The sequence below is a fragment of the Varanus komodoensis genome, unplaced genomic scaffold (genome assembly GCF_004798865.1).
Source record: "Varanus komodoensis strain SLA01 unplaced genomic scaffold, ASM479886v1 scaffold11, whole genome shotgun sequence".
Taxonomy (NCBI): Eukaryota; Metazoa; Chordata; class Lepidosauria; order Squamata; family Varanidae; genus Varanus; species Varanus komodoensis.
This window is the reverse complement of record NW_025335317.1, coordinates 31,516,341-31,538,565: the sequence shown is the minus strand read 5'-3', so window position 1 is coordinate 31,538,565 and position 22,225 is coordinate 31,516,341. Positions and strand designations below refer to the sequence as shown.

The following is a 22,225-nucleotide window of genomic DNA, read 5'->3' as shown; positions in this document are numbered from 1 at the left end:
AAGGCTGGGTTAAATTATGGGCTAAACATGAACATTCAGGCCTGTATTCTAATTTCAATGCTTTAGTTGTATCTTTGAACCAGAGAAAGAGAACAGGTAGAAAAAGAAGTGTTTCTGTCCTTGATCCAGAGCGTATCTTTCCAGCTGTGATCACCCTTATCAATAATGGCATGGGGGAAACCCTAACCAGTGCACTCCCTGGTGATCACAAGGTGGCACTCCGGCACCTCCCAACCAGCGTGCCACAATGACTCGCATTTCCCCAGAGGGTCCCCGATGTGCACCGCTCAGGCTAGGAGAACCAAACAGAATTTGGGCAAGCATAACAGCTGCTGCGCTCCAGCAGTCTGGCTGTCAGGCAGGGACAGGCTGCTCTACAGCTATGTTCAGATGAGAAGTGGCTTGGGCATGGCATCTTCATCTGTTCTACAAATCTGCCACAGCGCATGCAAGTCACTCTGCATTGTGGGCCAGAAGGGTTCATAGCCAGGACACATTCGCAAAAATGCATCCTCCTGTCACACCAAGCAGCTTTCTTCAAGAAATGCACTTTGCGTGGAACAAACTGCCTTTAAGTTAGGGTCTGATTCAGCTGCACAGAGATGAGACCCTAAGGCAGACCGTTTAAGGCTGGAGTTCACCAGACCACGCTGCTGAGGGCCTTTTCTCAACCCTCTCTCTGTGCGGCAGCTGCAGTGCTGACAGGAAATATCTGTGCTGACTTCCTGCCATGAAATATCATTTACTGAGACAATTTTATAAATGTTATTCAGAATGCAATAGAGTTAACACTGCAGTAGGAACAGGCTTTCGGCGTTCACCGCGACATGCAAAAGCTAAGCTGCTTGGAGTTTTGCACACGCCATCATTGCACACACGACCACTTTGGTCTGTGCAATTTTTTTTAAGCCATGCACTGGCAGGGTTCTAAAGAGTCACGAGTTTGTATCTGCTAAAAACAAATACCTGAATCTCATAGATTTTGTTGGACTAGATACCCTAAGTATTTGCTGAAATATTTTTTCACCGACAGAATCTCACTCAATAATGTCTATGCCTTTCTTAATGGCTTGAAAGCACATGGAACTGAACACCCTGCTTATACTCATGTAACTTCGTATCACCCATTTTCCTTCCTTCCCAAAATCTTCTTGTCTCTCTTACGCTGAAAGTTCCCAAAATCACTCTTTCTGGGAATATGCCCAGTGGACATGGTGCTATCACACACAGAGAACAATGTTCTTGACAAGGTTGTGCCGGTCGAAAGCAAGATGGCTCTGCACTCGGCTTGTGGTGTCCAATATGGGTCTTTTTTTAATGCACTGCAGTAATTCGCTAAATTGGGCCTCGAGACGACGACTCCGCGTCTCACCTTGAGGTCGGGAATTCCATAGCCTTTCTTCAGTGTGATCTGGAATACATCCAGAGAGCTTATATAGGCAGCCAGTCGGGACAGGCTCTGCTTGCCGCTGCCCCCGACACCCACTAACAAGGCGTTCCCTCTGGGAGACTCCAAGATGCGATTGATCCTGCAGACATGCGAGACAGCATCCTCAAAGAGCACCTGCAATAGATAGGGATGGTTTATTAGTAGCACGAATTATGGCAAGCAGAAATATACACTAGCACAGACTGCAGCAGACAGAGTATAAGTAAAAGCATCAGACAAATGCTATGCTATAAACCAGCCCATTTTAGTATGCTCAGAACTTTCTTAGCAAGACAAGAGTTTGTGTGGTCTACATTAGAGTTGGGTGAGAAATTGGTTCACTTCACATTTTAGCGTGAGCTTATGAGATTTGCACTTCCTGAACCAATGTACGACCTGAAATGCAGGTATATGGCGATAAGTTCACTTTCCAAATTTTACGGTGCAGTTTGCAAGTTAAACACAGGAAAAATGTACCTAATAGAGAAGCGTGCACAAAAGTGTGACTATCAGGGAGAAGCAGGCATAAAATCACTTGTAAAATGCCTACTGTACAAAAGTCTGGGATACAGAATGGAACTCTGTTAATTCTTCCTAATCGCTTAACAACCTTTGGTACCATGGTGGGCTGATTGATGGAATGGGCATTGAAGGCACCATGTCAGTGGTTCCAATCCTCCTGCAAGGTTAATTTCATATCATTTCACATTGGATCACAGTTGCATGGTGCCTTGGACAACTTTGGGCACAAACAACTATTCACCAAATCCATCTGGATGCCTCATGCCCACTGTTCTCCCATTCCAAACTTGTTCAACTCTGGACATTTAATGGTTTCTCAGGGACTCCAGATCCACTTCCTACTACAGTTATTAAAACATTGCACAGCCCAACAATGTTAACAATGTCTGTAGAGATACACCATTAATCTGTGCATACATTTGGCACTATTCAGTCCATTGAAACTTGTTCCCCAATTCACTAATCATGAGATAAATGTACAATATATGGTGTGTGCGCACACACACGTGTGTGTGGAAAGAATAGTCAAGGTGGAGAACAAAGTGTTAAGCACTGAAACAGGAAGCCATCAGTGCAGGGCAGGGAAAAGCACCAGAAGTGGTTCAAACTTTGGTCACATCTGGAGTGTAAGAGAAAGGAGAGGCCACAAAAGAGTGCCGAGCAGCTGCAGGAAGTCTGGAGCTGTTTTGGCTCTGCAGACACCTCAGGGTACAGTTTGGTGGCGGCGGAGGGGAGGGGGGCATTACGTCTGATTTTTGTTTTTAAATGACCAGGGCTTTGCCACAGAAATTCAGCAGCAAATGATGGCATAGTGTTCAGTAGTGCCAAATACCTTGGCTATCAAGCTAAATTTTGACTCTCTTAGTGCTCTGTAGGCTTTATAGAGTGCCTTTGTGTGCGTGCACTTTGTGGCAGGGACAAATGAAGCTCCTGTGTAGCTTCACCTGCCCTAGAGGATCAGCATCATCTTCCGTTTCAGCAGCTTCAGCTTCACTCACCAAGTTCATGACTGCATTGACCTCATTGTAGCTGTCCAAGGCTTCCACAAGCAGTTTGTTCAGGGACTGAATATTGGAAACGGGCAGATACTTTGGATCTCCAATGCCCTGAGCAAAGTGGCAAAAAATGTTGGGCTTTGCAAAGACAACATTGTCACCCATGTCCTGCAGAAAGAACAATCATCATCTTAGGACCTGCTTTTTGCTTTCCATTCTTTTAAACAATGGCAGGCCTTTGGATTAGGCCTGCACGGGTGCTGCAGAGCAAGCAAGCGGATCTCTGCCGCAGTTGAGCTGTTAGCAACTTATCCAAAATGGCAATTGTGATACAGCTCTTCCTCTAGAACAAGAAGAACTTCGGGTGAGGAGGTAGGAGGTTTGCAGATTGGAGACAGAATCTTTGATTTACCCAGCCTTAAGTCCCACAAAGGTTCCCTGTTTCTAGCTTAAGGAAGCCCTTGTGAATCAGTTTCAGAATAAATTTGGAGCAGTACTTGGTTAATTAGTTAAGTGCCCACTACTAATATTGAAAGAGCCTGCAGGCATCCCAGCTGCATCCAAGTTCATCCCTGAATTTAGAGGATTATCCGAAGAAGAAAAGAAGACAGACAACATCACCACCTCAAAGAATTTCTTGCAAGTTGCCATCATGACCCGGCCAAAGCTCTCTTGATCTTTCTCCTCCACGAGTTTGTCACAATAAACTCGCTCAGCTTCATGCAGCCAGAGTCGCACTAGGTCTGATGGGATCTTGAGGCACTCGTGTGTGGAGAACAGCAGTCCCTGTCAAAGACAGGAGGTTCAGCTCGGTCTGTGTGGACCCACGGCCCAGGTAACTTCCTAGTGCTTGTGCTGCTGAAGCAAGCACAGCACCTTCTGAAACCCACTGCACAGAGCTTTCCAAGGTGCCAGGGCCCACCTTGCTTGTCCTCGCTACCTCTGTGCCATGCCCTCTTATTCTTAAGGTCAACTCTAGGTTATCCCCAGACTTCTCTTTCCTATGATGGTGCACGGTTCTTTACAGCTGCTCACAAATCAGACCCCACAGACCCAGATAAGCACTAGGACATGAGAGATCCAGATTCTAGTTCTAGCTCAGCCATGCAGCTCACTGGGTGACGTTGGGCCAGTCCCAGACTCTCAGACCAACCTACCTCACAGGGTTGTTGTGAGGATAAAATGGAGAGGGAGAGAACCTTGTTAGCTACTTTGAATTCTTTCCAAGAGGAAATACAGGGTATAAATATAATATAAAAATAACCATTACAGCCTCTGAATGAATGGGGCTGACAAATGTTCCTGAACAGGGACTGTGAGGGTTTGACATGATTGGGGCTAATTATGTGATCTGATATGCGGCATGTTTGCCAAGTTTTAGTGTAGATCCATTTTCCTGGACTGAGGCTCAAACAAGAAGAAACACGGCAAAGCAGGCTGAGATTTAAAGAAACCGTATGAGTACACCTTTCCTGCAGATTAGGGGTGAGCAACTTCCAATGGCTGGAGGCTGCATTGCCCACCCTGGAGCCATACCCCCCCTCCACCAAACTTATTGCACTGTTGTTGAATTTCCATGGTGTGCCAGCAAAATACCTGGAGAACGTGCAGGGGATGAGGCATGCCTAGAGAGGTGGTGAGCTTTCGCACACTAGAGACATTCAAAAGGAAACTGGGGAGCCATCTGAGTGGGATAGAGTAACTTGGTGTCCTGCAACAGCGGGGGGGGGGGGGTGGACCAGAGGCCTTCCTGGCCCCTTCCAACTCTGCTATTCCGTGATTCTATGATTCTTGTTTATATGCAGAAATGAACTTCCAGGGAGCTTCCCAAGTATGAGTTACTCCACAAAAATCAGCCTTGATACATCTGTATATGACCCACCCTTGCCTCAGACCTTTGTGCTGCATTATCCCTGACACCAATATGTAAATAATCTGACTATTCTCAACAATGCTCTGGCAACACAGTGGAGTATTCCAACCCACTGTTCAAAATGCAAAGCATGATGGGATAAGGGGCATTTCAGTTGCTTGTTGTAAGCATGAGTTTGAGCAGTGAGCCGTCAGACAAAGAAAACAGAAAACAACAGGAAAAAAACACACCCCACAACAGCAGCGATCTGCTTTTCTGCTTCTGGGAAAGCCAGTTGTTCCCCAGGGTCCTTGTACATACAGCAGCTATAGGAGTGCAAACAGATTGTACATCCTTCTGCCAGAACAGCTGTCCTACCACATAAATTGATAATGATAGCAGGACAGAGTCATGCTAAATCAAGGAAAGCAGAAACTGTTTCTGAAGCTGGAGCTGACATGGAGAAGGGCGGGGGGTGATAGCAGTGGAGAACTTACAGCAGAAGAACATAAGAAAGCCAATGCCGGATCAGACCAGTGGTCCATCCAGGCCAGCCTTCTGTTCATCAGCTGGCTGGGATCCAGTGGCCATTCAACTGCCCACAGGATCCCACAAGTGGGATATGGGTGCAACAGCATCCTCCTATCCAAGTTCCTTAGCAACCTGTGTCCGTAGGCACTGGAGGTGGCATATCGCCATTAAGACTTGTAGACCTGATAGCCTTCTCCATGCATTCACCCAAACCTCCTTTAACGCTCTTCAGATGGTGGCCATTAGTACATCTCATGGAAGTGAATTCCATACTTTAACTATGCTTCTGTGAAGCAGAACTTCCTTTTATCTGTCCTGAACCTCCTAACCAGTTAGCTTCATGAGATCGCCTTGGGTTCTAGCATTATGGGAGGAGGAGAAAAAATGCCTCCCTCTCCCCTTTCTCCATGCCTAATTCTGTACACCTCTATCATGTCTCCCCTGGCCTTTTTCTCTACTCTCCGCTATCGTAATCTTTCCTCACAGGGGCAATGATCCAAGCCCTAGTTGCCCTTTTCTGCACTTTTCCCAACGCTACAGTGCCCTTTTTTGGATGTGGCAACTAGAACGGCACACAGCATTCTATGTGCAGTTGCACCATAGACTTGTATAAGGAAAGTAGAATATTGACAGTTTTATTTTCAATTCCTTTCCTAATATGGAGTTTGCCTTTTTCACAGTAACTGCAGACTAGGTTGACATCATGTTGTCCACCATAACCCCAAGATCCCTTTCTTGGTCAATTACAGCTGAAAACCTCCAAGAATACATAGAGAAGGAAGACTATGAGGAGATGAGATATCTCTCTGGGCCATTTGTTCAAATTCTCGAGCAAGTGCTGACCAACCAATACTAGCACAGGCCTACCACAGGATTAGGCCTCAGTCATACAGAAAGCACTCATATGTAGGAAACATTCTACCTTTTCCCCACCTGCAATCCAGAGCTCCAACTTCAGTTTGAAATTTTTTGCTTTGCCAGGACCATTCTCATTCAAAGGAATAAGGGAAAGCTATAGAAAAATGATATTATACCTGGAAAATGTTCGAGAGGTCCCGGAGATTGAAAACATAGTGGAATTTTATGGCCGTAGGAAGAAAGGTGGATGTAATTTTCTGATGCAAGGCTGTTGTGGAGGAATACAGGAAATATACATCAAAAGAAAGAGATTAGGGCTGTTTGAAGGGAAATGGGGAATTTAAATTGGAAGGAGCAAATAGCAATATGCCACAGATTTATGACAGGCTTATTATGAAAGCTATCGTCTGTTTTCCATTTAAATACAAAATTCCAAAAATATAAACTGGGGGATAGGCTTTTAAAGTTGCCAGCTCTTCTCTGGCTATGATAAAAATAATGTTTGAGAAGAATGGCTAGCTTCCCCTATTCTCCTCATCCCTGAAAGGTATTCCTACCAGCCCCAGGCCTCAGGAGAACTACATATCAACTATATGGGGACAACTTTGTAAATTCATTCACACATCCATTTCCCCCTTTTTATTTTTTATAGATAAAAAAGAAAGAAAGAAAGAAAGAAAGAAAGAAAGAAAGAAAGAAAGAAAAGAATGAAGGACGGAAGGAAAAGAAACACATCCATTTCCTGAAGAGAGCACTGTGGGCCAGTTCCACATTCTTATCTAGTTCATCCAGATGTTCCATCTGTTCTTAAGCGCTTTCTCTTTTTGGCCAAGTGGAAATTATCTGCTTCCAATTATTTAAACTTTTTGGGGAACACACTGGACTGTTTCATTCTAGACCACAAGCATCATGGCACCTGAGCGAATCTAATTCAATGGAAAATTCAGCTTGGTTTGCTGGATGAGAGTTATTCATGGCATAGGAGTCTGAGTGAGGATAATTTAAGCATTACAGGTTCCACAGGCTACTTATATGGCCTTGTGAAAGTGACTGTGATGTAGTGCTTTACCATGGTTTGCTATTTGTACAACTTAAGGTTGGTATCTGACTTACTAAAATATAGTTAAAGATTGACCATAAACTAGGATTTAAACCATGTTTGGAAGTATGTCTGTAAGCTATGGTTCATGTTATTGATGACTAAGAGCCAGTGCAGGGTAGTGTAGTGTAGTGTAGTGTAGTGCAGTGGTTAAGAGTGTGGGACTGGGACTCAGGTGATCTGGGTTCTAGTCTCTACTCAGCCATGGAGCCAACTGGGTGACTTTGGGCCAGACACAGACTCTCAGCCCAACCTACCTCACAGGGTGGTTGTCATGAGGGTAAGATTGAGAGGAGGAGAATTATGTAAGCCACCGTCAGTTACTTAAAAGTAAAAAAAAATGTTGGATATAAATATAATAAATAAACAAAAAAACTTTGCTTAACTTATAAATTCTCATAATCCTAACAGAAATATAGTATTAGTTAAATAAACTTTCTTCTTCATGGATCACTGCCTTGTTGTGGCGAAGGGGCTTGCGTAGCTCAATGAAGCTATGAGCTATGCCGTGCAGGGCCACCCAAGACAGACAGGTCATAGCAGTGAGCTCTGATAAAACGTGATCCACTGGAGGAAGGAACCCACTCCAGTATCTTTGCCATGAAAACCCCATGGACAGTACCAAAAGGCAAAGAGATATGACGCCGGAAGATGAGCCCCTCAGGTTGGAAGGTGTCCAATATGCTACTGGGAAAGAGCAGAGGGCTAGTACTAGTAGCGCCAGAAAGAATGAAGCAACTCAGTCAAAGCCAAAAGGACACTCAGTTGCAGATGTATCTGGTGGTGAAAGGAGAGTCTGATGCTGTAAAGATCTATACTCCATAGGAACCTGGAATGTAAGATCCATGAGTCAAGGCAAGCTGGATGTGGTCAGACAAGAGATGACAAGACTGAACATCGACATCTTAGGAATCAGTGAACTAAAATGGACAGGAATGGGTGAATTTAATTCAGATGACCATCAGGTATGCTACTGCGGGCAAGAATCCCTCAGAAGAAATGGAATAGCCTTCATAGTCAATAAAAGAGTAGGAAAAGCAGTACTGGGATACAATCTCCAAAATGACAGAATGATCTCAGTTCGAATCCAAGGCAAACCATTCCGATCCCAAAGAAGGGCAATGCCAAAGAATGTTCAAACTACTGCAGCATTGCACTCATTTCACATGCTAGCAAAGTTATGCTCAAAATCCTACAAGCCAGGCTCCAGCAGTATGTGGACCGAGAACTACCAGAAGTACAGGCAGGATTTAGAAGAGGGAGAGGAACTAGAGATCAAATTGCCAACATACACTGGCTCATGCAGAAAGCTAGGGAGTTCCAGAAAACATCTACTTCTGCTTCATTGACTATGCTAAAGCCTTTGATTGTGTGGATCACAACAAATTGTGGCAAGTTCTTAAAGAGATGGGAGTACCAGACCATCTTATTTGTCTCTTGAGAAACCTGTATGTGGGTCAAGAAGCAACAGTGAGAACTGGACATGGAACCACTGATTGGTTCAAAATTGAGAAAGGAGTTCGGCAAGGCTGTACACTGTCGCCCTGCCTATTTAACTTATATGCAGAGCACATCATGAGAAAGGCGGGGCTAGATGAATCACCAGTTGTAAGTAAGATTGCTGGGAGAAATATCAACAACCTCACATATGCAGATGATACCATTCTAATGGCAGAAAGTGAAGAGGAACTAAAAAGCCTCTTGATGCAGGTGAAGGAGGAGAGCGCAAAAGTTGGCTTGAAACTCAACATTAAGAAAACTAAGATCATGGCATCTGGTCTCATCACTTCCTGGCAAATAGATGGGGAAGAAATGGAGGCAGTGACAGATTTTATTTTCCTGGGCTCCAAGATCCCTGCAGACACTGACTGTAGCCGAGAAATTAAAAGACGCTTGCTCCTGGGGAGGCAAGCTATGGCAAATCTAGACAGCATACGAAAAAGCAGAGACATCACCCTGCTGACAAAAGTGCGTATAGTCAAGGCTATGGTTTTCCCAGTTGCAATGTGTGACTGTGAAAGCTGGACCATAAGGAAGGCTGAGCACTGAAGAACTGAGGCCTTTGAATTGTGCTGGAGGAGACTCCTGCGAGTCCCTTGGACTGCAAGGCGATCAAACCGGTCAGTCCTAGAGGAGATCAACCCTGAGTGCTCTTTAGAAAGCGAAATACTGAAGATGAAACTCAAATAGTTTCGCCACCTAATGAGAAGGAAGGACTCACTGGAGAAGAGCCTAATGCTGGGAACAATAGATGGCAAAAGAAGGGGGCGGCAGAGAATGAGGTGGCTGGATGGAATCACTGAAGCAGTCTGTGTGTGCTTAAGAGGACTCTGGGGATGGTGGAGGACAGGAAAGTCTGGAGGAATGTTGTCCATGGGGTCGCAATGGGTCGGACACGACTTCGCGACTAACAACAAATATAAACTTTTATAAAAATAACTTCACTTAACTATCCCATGTCAGTTTCTGCCTCGCAGCAGTGGGGTGTTTCTATGTGTGTGTATGTGTATGTGTGTGGGGTATTTTTAATTATCAACTTTTTAAAAATCACCATGTAGCTGGGATAAAAAGCCATGGGAAGACAGTAGAGAAAAACTGGACTGCAACAATCTAACAAGACAGCTGTGTGGGTGCTCCATAAAAAGAGCATGAACAAAGTTCAGTTCCACAGAAAGGGGCTGGCACAGGCATGAGGCCCCTATGACAGTCACCCCACTATATTCCAGACAGAATTCCAAATCATGTCAGCGATCTGCAGGTTACAAATGCTGGTAGGAAACAGAGAGGTGCAAAGGGGAAAGCAAAGCCTGCCATGGTGTGTGTTGCTTTTTGCAGTTCTTACCCAGAGCTGCAGAAACAAGCTGTGAATGAATCTTCTGGACCACCATGGGGACATTCCGGAGGGCCAAGTGCTGCCCTAGGATGGTGCTGTAGACGGTCATCAGGGCGTCTTGCCCAGGGAAACTCACAGCAAACACGCAGAAGTGTCGCTAGAACAAAGGCAATTTGCAAGGAACAGCTTTGTCACTACAAAGAATCATTTTCTTAACAAAGCCAATTAACCCAGACACGCTCTAATCTTTGGCTTCCAGTTGGCAAGATGGCTCCTAGTGAAAACAAGCAAGCATTGCATGGGTGAGGTGGATGCTGCTGCTCACTGAAACCCCCATAATATCGCTCTGATGCGTACCTGGAGCCTGGAATCAATAGTGAAGGACCCAGCAGTTGGGTTCATGCAGGCAACATATTGGCAGTTGTGAATGTCCTTTAGTGTCAGCTTGTTTCTGTCATACCTAACAGAAAGAAGCAAACATTGATTCCATTGAGAAGGAGTGCAGGGACTATCTACCATTATCCAGTCAGGAAGACTCCTAAACCTTGCACTTGTATTCAGAAAAAGGTCATGTAATGACAAATTCCTTTCATGACCTCTCCTTATTGAAGGTACAGGTGAGATTTGATGTGATATATGATTCTGATAGTCTTGCAAAAATGTAGGTTGGAAAGACACAACAATGAAGGCATGATGAGAATTAAGGTCTGCTTCTTAGTCAAGATCCATTTGAGCCAGCGCACTGTAGCTAACCTAGCAGAATTGACAGCTCTCGCTACACTGGTCATTTCTATAGTCCTAATATATCCAGATGTACCAAAGCAGGGAAATCCAGTTCATTTGAGCTTGGATTTGCTGCCTACTTCCAATTTGCTTCCACTTCATTCTTAGGGTTGTGGTTCAGTTTCAGGTTAGGGTAAGGAAAAACTGGGTCGATGTGCATGTCCAGGGAAGTGAAACAGGCATGGATTTGGCAGAAACAGTGACCAGTGAATGGGAACAACCTGAACCTGTTCTGCACAATGTCTGAATTTGGACATTGGGATAATACCTAGGTATTAGGGTCTGGGTTAAACATCAGATTAAGGTTAGAAAAACCAGACTGGGCAAACAAAGCAAGCAGGCAACAAGAACACTCTGAGTGCCACTTTTGTACATGTTGCCTGAATGTATAAGAATTATATTTCAGTGGTGGTGTTCGTGATAAGCTTCTTGGTAGAGTTAGGATGACAAAAATATGGGTTCCTGTGCATGTCCAGGGGCTGGGAAATAGCCTAGACTGGGGAGAAAAAGGGAATGATCAGCACCCTGAGTGTTGTGCTTCCTCAAGTTGTCAGGAAGGCTAAAGATTTTGCCTGGGTGTTAGGACTAGAGTTAAGCTTAAAGGTAGCATAAGGAAAACCTGGGTCCCTGGTGTATACCCAGGGGCCTAGAAAGACAGCACAAGAACAGCCTGGGTGTTCCTTTTCTGCATGCTGTCTGAATGTACCTGGATTGTAGCTGAGTGTTAGGGTTGGGGTTAAACTGCAGATTAGTGTTAGTGTTAGGAAAAGGTGGGTCCTTGAACATATGCAGGGGGCTGGAAAAGTTTCTATTGTGAAGAAAAAGCGATGGAGGGCAAGAACAGAGATGCTGCTGCTTGTCTGTATGCTGCCTGGATGTATAGTGATTATGGCTGGGTGTTAGGATTGATCAGAAATGGGCTGAGTAATTTCCCCCCCTCAGATTTCTGTGTTCAAGATGGACTGTGATTTTGATATAAAAAAACCACTCCTGAAATTTGTTCCTATGCACCTGAAAACTGCATGACTCTAGCATGATTTGTGCTGAATTGGCCAATTCAGTAATCACACTAGAGTCACATACTTTTCTGGTACTTAGTTGCCCATATTTGATTAGCAGTTTTTTAAAAAGAGCAAACCAAGGTTTGCCTACAGGCTGAAGTCCAGAAGCTGGCTCAGTTTGCACCACTGTACTTCAGTGCCAGCACAGGGCTCACGGACCAGAACACAGGGAGGAAGCAAATTGCGGAAATCTATTGGATTTTCATCTCCCTATCAGATTCCTTACACCTCTGCTTTTGTACAGACTAAACATACATACATCAAAAACATGAACATTTTTTTCTCGTTTAAGCTGATTTGCTAATCTCATCTTTCAACATCGTTTCTCCTATCTGTAATAAAGCAAGGCCAAAAGCCTGGAGATTGAGCCAGCAAGGTTACATCACTTGCTGCAATTCCCATTCTACAAAATAAGACTCCCTCATAATTGGCACCGTGGAATTCTCAGAGTGATTCATTGAGAATGCAGAGGGTGTCTTTAACCAATTCTTGCTTAAATAAAAAAGGGATTCCTTCTTGCTTTGTAAAAGGGATAATCACATCTCCACTGGTACTTCATGATTGACCCCTGGACACTTTCCCCTTTGGCACCTGGTTGTGCAGAACATCTAAGGAGCTGGGATTTAATATTATTTCGTAAAAATAGGTCTCCGTCAGTCCTCTCTGGATTTGTCCCTTTTGGAGAAATAGACAGAGGTGGAAACCTTACATGCTGGAATCTAATAGTGTGGTTGTACTCCCAAAGGGAAGCCAGGCAGCCGTCAGCCTTGTGCTGGACATAAAGTTTTAAAAATAAGGCTCTTGATTGCTGTACCTGCTTTCAGTTCCACTGCAGAATTGAGATCTGAACTCTTTCTGAAGAGCTTTTTCTACCCTGTTTTCTGTGCTATATAACCTCTAGGTGGTGCTGTGCTACAAGTATTCAAGTATAAGAGTAGTAGTGGAGAGTAAAGAATGTTTGGAGGCAGGAATCCATAGGATTTTTGTGGCTTGGCTCCCAAGACTCCAGCCCATCCTTTCTCTTCCCCAAGCCTGACCTGGGTTGAGCATCTGCGCAGGCATCCAGAAGAAAGTGAGTCCAACGACTGCCTGCTGCAGTGACACTAGCTCGCACATATACTGCCTGCGCGTCTGCAGCACAAGCAAATGTCTGCTTCCAGAAACATGGCTTGTGGGTGTTTGTGTGTTATGGGCTTTGTGCACATATACTGGGGGCAGTGGTGGGGACTACACATGCACACCTAGCACAACCTGCAGATTGTCCACATCATGCTTGGTGTGTGTAGACCGTGTACTTCGTACGAGAACGATCCGCTAGCGTTTGCAGATTTCATCTAGGTTTGGCATGCTTCCTAGGCTAGGGCTGAGCGTGGGAAAGAAATATTGCAAGTGCAAGAGAGTTGGATGCTAGGAAGATTGTGGGCTTTCCCACATTAGAGACATTTAAAAAGAAACTGGACAGTCATCTGAGTGGGGATGGTGTAAATTGGTTGGACTCAGTGGCCTTCTGGCCTTCTTGGTCCCTTCCAACGTTGCTCTCCTATGATTCTAAGAAGGCCTTCACATCACTGCAAGTAGGAAAGCACCTGAACTGCTGTAAAACCCCATTTCCCCCATTCTGAGAAAAACCTGGGAAAGTTCCCCTTAAAAACCAAAATGAAACTGGAGGACCACGTCATCACCTAAAGAACATGCAAGTCAACAAATGTTAGTAAGGAATCAAAAGTGCACAATAATTGCTTCATGTGGAAAAATGTTGTGTGTAAGCACTATTTTCCATATACCACACACAGGAAAGTGCTTGAAGTTGTAGGGGGGAAAGACTGAACACAAGATGTCAAAACCATACGGTCTCTGCAGCAAGAGAGGAAGGCTGGGTGGGAGGGCACAGGCCTCTTTATGGTGGCCTAACAGTAGGTCTGCCATTCTACTGTGTATTTAACATGGCCTTTGCTATTGCCCTGTGAATGTCAGGATTCTTTTCTGAATGGCAATTTTTGAGCAGAAAGCATAAGAGAGTCCACCTTGAAAGGATACACGTACCAAGCAGGAAGGTCTTTATGGGCCCTTCTAGCACCCACAATATTTGGCTGTATCGTTCAGATACATACAGGAACCAGCAGTTACAACAGACAAGGGGCATTCCTACCAGTGCCCGTGGTCCATGTGCTGCCGGATCAAGGTATGAGGAGCCACGGTGCCATATTTGTCGACTTCTGGCATGTTCATATCATCTATGAAGTAAATGAGCTTCTTGGTGCCAGGGGGACCAAAGTTCCTTCCCGATTTCTTCTCCAGAGGCTTTTCAAGAATAGCTGTACAAGTAGAAAACCATCCGTGAGCAGGTGTCACTGGGCCTCATCTTGTAGATGAGGTAAAATGCTGCCCAACTTCTCTTCGTTGCGGGATTAGGGCCCAGCATGTAACAGTTGAAAAGCAACACCCGGGTACACCTGGTCACCAAGGGAGAAGCAGACTTACTTAGCAGGAAATATTCTCTTTACTGTGGAGGACACTTTAGCTGTATGGGAGTTGCATGAAAGCTGCAACTGGCTGGCCTGAGTATGTTGTATGGAGAAGTTCACTCCATTTTCCCTTCCATGGCCAGACCAACCAAAGAGCCTTTTCGTGCAACATGCCCAAGGTAAGTGAGTGCACATGGTGTGCAGGGATGTGTCAGCATTTTGTTTTAGTTTGGTTTTGATAAGAATCCACCAAAATTCACAAAGTTCTTCATTCTGGGGACCAAAACCCCTCTTTGTATTAAACAAAATTCAAAAGTAGGTCAAATAAAAATGGACAGATTTGTCCATTCAGGCCCAGGGCTTTGGGTGCTTTGCTGAACACTCTGGGTCTGAATCCCTTTGGATGCAGCAATCTGGTTTGCCAGCTCTTTTTTCTGCCAGGCTCCTCTTCCTTTACTTTTCATGGCAGGCAGGTATGAGTCATGGTCTTCTCCTTGCTGGGAATAGCTGCATCTATTGAATTTGGTGGGGACAGAGGGATGAGAATGTCTTTTCAGCTACTTTTTGAAGGCTTTACTAAAATTAGCAAAGTTTATATTCAGGAGAGAAATAAGTAGAGCTTTTAAAAATGTGAATGCTGAAGAAAGGGAAATGGAAATGGAAGAATTTGCTTATTCCTAGTTGGGTGACGATGGCTGTGCTGGTAGTAGAGGAAGACAGCAGACTTCCTTCCCAACCTATATGTTTCCAGGAAGAGTAGGTAATATGGTGCTGGCCAGTAGTTTTGGACTACAATTCCCATCAAATCCAGCTGAGGATGGGCATGGCTAACAACCAGGGCTGACAGGAGTTGTTCAACACATCCAAATGCTCCCAGGATGCTTATTCCTGCAGCAGTGTGTGTGGTAAATACCTATTAATTACTAGTTCTAACAATAACCATTAAGAATTATCTTATTATAGGTATTACGTCTGACAACACATAAGTCTGTCCAGTTTCCATACACTGTAACATGGCTGAAGTTGTGTAGAAGTTAAAGGGGACGGCTTGCACTATAAAATCATCCATGTTAAGGGTGTCCAGTTTATCCACCATCAGCACCGATTTGCCAGTCCCAGCATTCCCAACCAGCATCACAGGCCATTTCTTGGCCATTAACAGATCCATGAAATAGCGAATCCGGATGGTTTCTGTTGTGTGTACCATTGAGGCCTGAAAGACAGATAAACACTCATGTGAAAATATATTAACATAATTTTCTGAAGTACAGAAGCCACACAGAACAGATTTTGAGGCGGGGAAAGAGTTGTTAAGACATTCTCCAGGTAAAATATTCCACCCGAGATAATACACATGGCCAATATTTTTTTTAGGCAACAAAACACTTGTGAAGACCAAGTCACCTATTTCAAAACAGATATTATATTAAGCCGTCCCTTCGTTGTTCTTCAAAACATTTGGGCAGTCTGAAATGCAGCATCTGGTAATCTGAATTGCACCAGTTTTTATATCAGACACAGAAAACATCTTTTTAACTAGAGAAGTCAATTAATCCTTGGAGAGGCTGGCTTGGAAGTAGTTCTCTACCACTCATTACCATATGGAGCATTTACTGGAGCAGCTCACTTTGCACTAATTCACATTTTAATCTTTTCTCTGCCCCATGCTACACTCCTGATAGAGATCCCTCCCTCCCTTGCAGTTCCCCAGGGGAGAAAGGGGAACTGCAGGCATGACTATAGAATGTCATTTGGATCCCACAGGCCTGGAAGCAGAGCTGCTAGCTTTGGACCCGAAATGGAAGCATGACACAGGCAGACCTTTTAAGCATCCACATCTAGAAGAACCACAAGGCTAATCTTATATACTAATAATGACCTTTATTTATTCATCTTGCAGCTAAAACGGAACCATCTATGAACAAGAGAGAGGTATCAGAAGTGTTGTGGGAGCTCCAGGTTTGCTTTATATACAGGTATAGGTACAAGTATGCTAAAGGGAGGGAACACCCAAAACCTGCCCACTGAGAACTGGGTATGATCAATGGTCACAGAATGCTACTGAAATGAGGAGGAAACAAAAAAGGGGAGCAGGGGGAAATGGAGCAACCTGGAAGAGAGCATGACCAGGTGCCTGGAGCCCTGGGCAGCAGCAGTCCACACTGCCACGTTTTACTGCATGCCCCACCTGTGCCATATTTGTCTTCACCGGCAATAAGATACCAGAACGAGCTGAACGGGAAACTAGTCTCAAGGGCCCTCTTCGTGGGCCAGACTCTTCCTGTTCTGTATGGAGATATTGACTGGATGCTGAGCCTCTGGGCAGCATTGGAATCCCTTCTGTAGTATTATGAGGAAAGCAGTACCAATAAAATATAAACAAAACCAGAAGAAAAATGTCTGGTGATTACCTGCAGTGGCACATCCGGATCCAACTCAAATTGTGGCACTTTATCAGTCCAAGGCATGAATTTCTTTGACTCTGGGTCAATATAATAGTCAAAAATAGTTCCCTGGGAAGGAAACTTTATGGTTTTAAATTCATTCACCCACCATTTGCTGAACTCTACACGGTAGTCGATGAGCTGGACAGAAAAGACACACATTTAATATGTTTTTAATATTGATTTAGAAAGACCAGTTCATTAAAATGTTATAATGCTATAATGGATGTCAGAAAACACAAAAACAAATCCATCAGAACTGATCCATTAAGAATGCACATATGGTTGCATTGCTCCAAAAATAATTGATATAGGAAAAAATCAGCTCATAGTTGGTGGCACAAACTACTTTTATGTGACTAGTTCTCCATATGACCTTCCCATCTTTTTAGTTTTACATGTTTTAAAACTAAATTACAAATAATTGCAGTAAGCTATTTATCAAAATCATACTGCAACTCCAATCAGGCATAAAAGTAAAGTATAAATATCAATAATGTGAAATATACTTAGCATGGTAATAGTGTACAAGTATAGCAAATATAAGCCTTATAAATATGATATCTAAATGACATTAACACCATACACAGCAATACGTATGGATCAGTATTATGCTGGACATTCTTATTCTAAAAGAGGATGAAGAGATTGCAGTTTCCTGTAAGCTTCTTTCCCTGCTGTCTCCCTTCTCTAACATAAAATTGTTAGTTGTTAGTTTATACCATGGTTATTGTATATACCATGTCCTATAGCCCATTAATCCACTCCTCAAGTGATAGAAGGCTAATTTTCTTCCACTCACAGGCAATGCATGTATGAGTTGCTGTTAATGTTTGTACAACTATCTCAATGTCCTTCTCACATACCAAGCCCTTAAGATAATAGAATAAAACCACCAATGGATTTGTGGCAGATCATGCCCAGTCATATCTTTGATTGTTTTCAGGATCAATGCCAGTTACTTTGGATTCTTAGGCATGACCAAAAACTAAGAAACGTGATCTGCTCTCACTAAACCATGACTCCAGCACTTACTCCTTGAGCTGGCATAGATTCTACTTAGTCTCAGGGGAGTCAAATACCACTTACTGATTGCCTTGAAAAATAGTTCTAAGATTAATATGCAGTGTTGTTTCCAAGCTGTTTCTACAGCCATTTCCATATTTCTGGTGATATTGTCCTGATATTTTCCTACTTCAATCAAGAAACCTCATATTGATTTCTAGATGATTCCACATTTGCAATTGTTTTATAAAACACCATGCATTCCCTGTGATCCACTGGGGTGACTGAATATTCCCAGTTCAGTTTACCCTCAGTTGGTGATTCTCCTTGCTGAAGAAATGAGAGATGAGTTTGCTGCATTTCTCATTTCATTTTGATAAGTTTTAATTAACTTTTTAGAAATTTCGTAAATGTATTAATCCTGACTCCTAACCAATAGCAGTAAAAAATGATAAATCTCGACTTAGCCTGCTCTTAAACTTTTGCTGAATCAAAAAGAAAGTGCTAGCACATGGGATTATTTTAATTACTCCTAAGTCTCCCTACTGCAATATCAGAGAATTTTCTTTGTGTGGAGATATTTTCTGATCTGAAGATGGTTGCACAGGTTTTTTTTAGCCCTCTGAAATGCACTGCCTATTAGTAGCACTCTGTATGGGGGGTGCTAATCTTCTGATGATGAATAATATTGCTCTTTCATGACAGAACTGGGTAGCACCAAGGTCTACATAGCAGAACAGGGTAACTTAACTTTTTAAAGGTACCTGATCTTGGAACATTGCTCCTCCAAATGCCCAGAAGCAAGCAAACACAAAATAGAGTTCATACAGCTCTTTGGAAGAATCTGGAGGAGTGTTTGTTGGTGTCAGGAGGCATTCCAGTAGATACAGGATAGTCTGCACCACGGTCACTTCAGGCACAGGGGTTATCTTCTTGAAGCCAAACTTCAGCTTATCCAAACATGTAGGCAAGTACTTGTCAAACAAAATCATCAAATTGGCTTTTTCAGATTGCACTTCCCGACGCTCAATCCAGCTGCTCACCACTCTGTAGAGTGAGGTAAAATTATTTATTCAAAGTGCACAGCATCCTCATGCGTGGAACATGTACCTTCTACTTTAAGCAAACTTCTTAACTCCTCCCTCTCAACCCATTACACCTCTTTACACAATATCATTTTAGGACACCTCCACTAAAAATATAGGAGCACTATTTTCCTATTTAAATGCAGGAAAGAACATCACAGATTGCTCAGTAAATTGTAGTGGCACATAAACAATACAGATAGGGAGTTAAGCATAGCATGTAATGCTAGAATTTGGAATCTAGTTCCTACTGCATAAATCACCATTGTTTAAGATAAAATTAGGTCTTAGAAGTTCTTTATTCCACAGAACAAGAGAACATGTTACAAAGGAGAAAGCATGGTGGTGAAATAACAGCAACTGGCAAGGTCTGACAAGTAGAGAGGGGATCTGGACTTGGATTCAAATACCCAGTCATGGACTAACTGCAAGTCGTGAGGAAACCAATATTTAATCAGCACTTCCCTACATACAAAATGAGTTTGTGGAATAAAGACTGTGGAATTGTAGAAGAACTGCAAAGCTTTGTACAGTGGGAAATCTTTTATCCTTGGTTAATAATATTCGGATTCAAGTAAGGTGCAAACACCTTTGTGTTATCATCATCTACCTCTGCAATGACAGGGATTGCAAAAATAGAGGTATGTATCTAACAACCAATAACAGCAGGATCAGCCTTTCCTCTTTATGCCATGAAGGAACTTGCTGGCCTTGGTAATGTAAGATACAATAAGCTTCAAAGGGGACCAGAACTCACGGATTCCAGCCAAGGTCAGCGGGGTTAATGTACAGGATTCCTGCTCTGGAGACCGTGGCAGGTGTTGCTGTTCTCAGGTGGCTAATCTCAAACACAAGCCTCATGGTGGGGTTTAGTGGGATTCGCTCATTGCTTGCCAAGGTGAGAACCTAGTAGTGTGACAAGGAAGCATGAAGCAGCTTTCTCATCTTGCAGAAGTGGGGTCTAATAGTTGAGCTTCTGGCTTGCTGTACTGACCTTGTTGTCATCCATCACAGTATTCAAAGACTCGATCCACATTGGATCTATATCTCCATCCAAAACAATCCATTTTGGCCCACGATGAGTTATATTAGCCAGATCACGCATGATAGTTGAAAACAAGCCTGCCCAGAAGAGAGAAATTATGCTGGACTTTATTGCGTGCACATACTATCTTCAATTATACTAAAATCTCATCAGATGAAAAATTCTGGTGATGTAGCTGGTATACAGCTAGTTCGACATGTGCATACAGAATTCAGATAAAGTCAACCAAGATTTTCATCCTGTTAAGCAGAAAACCTCAGCTGAGATCAGTTCAGATCAGATGTTGGATCAAGTGTTTTTGACTAAGATTTCCATCATCCTGATCATTGATTATGCTGGTTGAGTCCGAAACATTTGAAGGGCACCAAGTTCAAGAAGCCTGGTCTAGCTGGAGCTGAGTTTGCTTGTTTATATATACATTTTCTTAACTAGAACAGAGGAATTTACTTTAAACAAGATCAAACAACCCAACTTTGAATGTTTAGTGGAAACCTGAAGATCTAACTGGAGGGAGTAATACTCATCCAGAGCATTGGTATCTTCTTTGGTTACCAGGTTCTTTATGTCAAACCAGTTTCAGATGACAACATATTTAAATCTCAATATTTTGAACAACAGTTCACAGTGCAATCCTATGCACATCTGTTTGGAAGTAAGCCCAGCTGAATTCAATCACATATAATCCCAGGTAAATGTGGACAGAATTAACATCTCAAAATGCATATCATTTCAGGCAATCTGAGGCCTTTTTATTTCCTCATACTCTGGGTTTTGAAAAAAATCCACAGTACTGGAAAGGGAAATAAAATATCAGATATTATTAGTGGAAAACTCACACTATAGCAACATTCTAATCATGTTGTCAATGGGAAGGAAATTTTTGCAATTTAAATGGAACTATTCTAGGAAAGAGCCAAACTGATGATCATCCCATATTAATGTTGATGTTGTTATATAAGCTTTTATTCCACCATCATTTCTGGTAAAGGCAGGCCTCTTTTATTTTAGGTGCAGTTCAAATATGGGTGCTGATTTCTTATTGCAGAAAACCCATTAAGGAAGCAAAAACAGCAGTTGCACAATGCCAGGAGCCCTCCCTCCGGAAGCACCCTACATATGCTGGTCAGCAGCTCCACTGTTTCCTACCATCTTTCCATTCCCTGGTAGCTGGATTAATGATTCCAAATAGTTCATCACAGGTTACAGCTTTAGGGTCAAGGTCGACAGCTACAGGCTTTCTTTTCGTAAGTTGGTAGGTTTTATTCAGAGATTTCAGCACCTATCAAGAGAAAGATGTTGGATGCTTCTTCCATCTTTACTACTAGTTGCCAGACAATGAAAGGAGTTGTCCAAGATATACTTCCCCACTTAGAGATGAAATTAAAATACCATGTTCTTCTGTTCATGTTCAAAAAGCAAGCACATACCTGTACCCATAGAAGAGTATCAATTCCTTTCACTTCGGTTCCACATCAGAACAGCAGCCTATCCACTGTTCAGTGTTCAGGCACCTTGTTCACTTATCCAAATCTTCCAGAAGTTATGGTCTCAAAACTATGGTTCATGAGGCTAAACTGATATGCAGCAGAGTAACTAATGGCAACTGTGGTTAGGAGGCACTATCTATGGGAATCACTGGGGAGTCAGGTGAATTTTACCTTGGAATTAGTGATTGTATGGGGACAGGATGGGGTGGGCAGGGGAGTTCCCTACAGCTGCCATTTGTTGATTTACAACTGCTTTTACATTTCTGATACATTAGCACAAGAGCAGCACAAAGGTTTGCCAACTCTGATTTTTCAAACCACTGAGCCTGTGCAAGCAGCAAACCACACCACTGAGCCTGTGCAATTTCGCATTTCAAATTCACTCATTTGTCAGGCACAAAATGGAGTTTGCTTCTGCTGCCCTGAGGCATTCACCCCCTGCTGCTCTCATGGGGACTTATTTGGGGGCAGGGGGCTCCTCAACCGTGGAGCCCTGCACTTTGGCCTCCAGGCCCAGCCCTAGCTGGCCACTGCTGGAGGAAGAAAGAATAGAAGGATCCACGGGGATCATGCTGTGCCTACCTCAGAGGAAGTGCAGCTCCCAATCTACTTAGCTAAAGAGGCTTCTGGAACTCAGACAGTGTCAGGCTAACTCTTTCTAGCCCTAATCATTTGGGTGATTCACAGCCTGGTGCATAATATGCTGCAGCCATAATTATTGCCGATGGTTA

At 43.3% G+C, this 22,225-nt stretch overlaps 1 protein-coding gene across 1 annotated transcript in view; it reads right to left on the bottom strand.

The window, feature by feature from the left end:
- Positions 1 to 22,225, bottom strand: part of DNAH17 (dynein axonemal heavy chain 17) — an 84,052-nt gene that overhangs the window by 37,144 nt on the left and 24,683 nt on the right. Inside the window, exons 24-36 of the mRNA XM_044420095.1 lie at positions 21,144 to 21,286; positions 19,957 to 20,107; positions 19,720 to 19,868; positions 18,642 to 18,924; positions 16,840 to 17,013; positions 15,434 to 15,641; positions 14,113 to 14,278; positions 10,477 to 10,579; positions 10,129 to 10,276; positions 6,364 to 6,455; positions 3,571 to 3,732; positions 2,950 to 3,114; positions 1,373 to 1,564 (exon numbers count right to left, since the gene is read on the bottom strand). Coding sequence (XP_044276030.1) covers positions 1,373 to 1,564; positions 2,950 to 3,114; positions 3,571 to 3,732; positions 6,364 to 6,455; positions 10,129 to 10,276; positions 10,477 to 10,579; positions 14,113 to 14,278; positions 15,434 to 15,641; positions 16,840 to 17,013; positions 18,642 to 18,924; positions 19,720 to 19,868; positions 19,957 to 20,107; positions 21,144 to 21,286 — 2,136 coding nt within the window. The remainder of the gene's footprint in view (positions 1 to 1,372; positions 1,565 to 2,949; positions 3,115 to 3,570; positions 3,733 to 6,363; positions 6,456 to 10,128; positions 10,277 to 10,476; positions 10,580 to 14,112; positions 14,279 to 15,433; positions 15,642 to 16,839; positions 17,014 to 18,641; positions 18,925 to 19,719; positions 19,869 to 19,956; positions 20,108 to 21,143; positions 21,287 to 22,225) is intronic.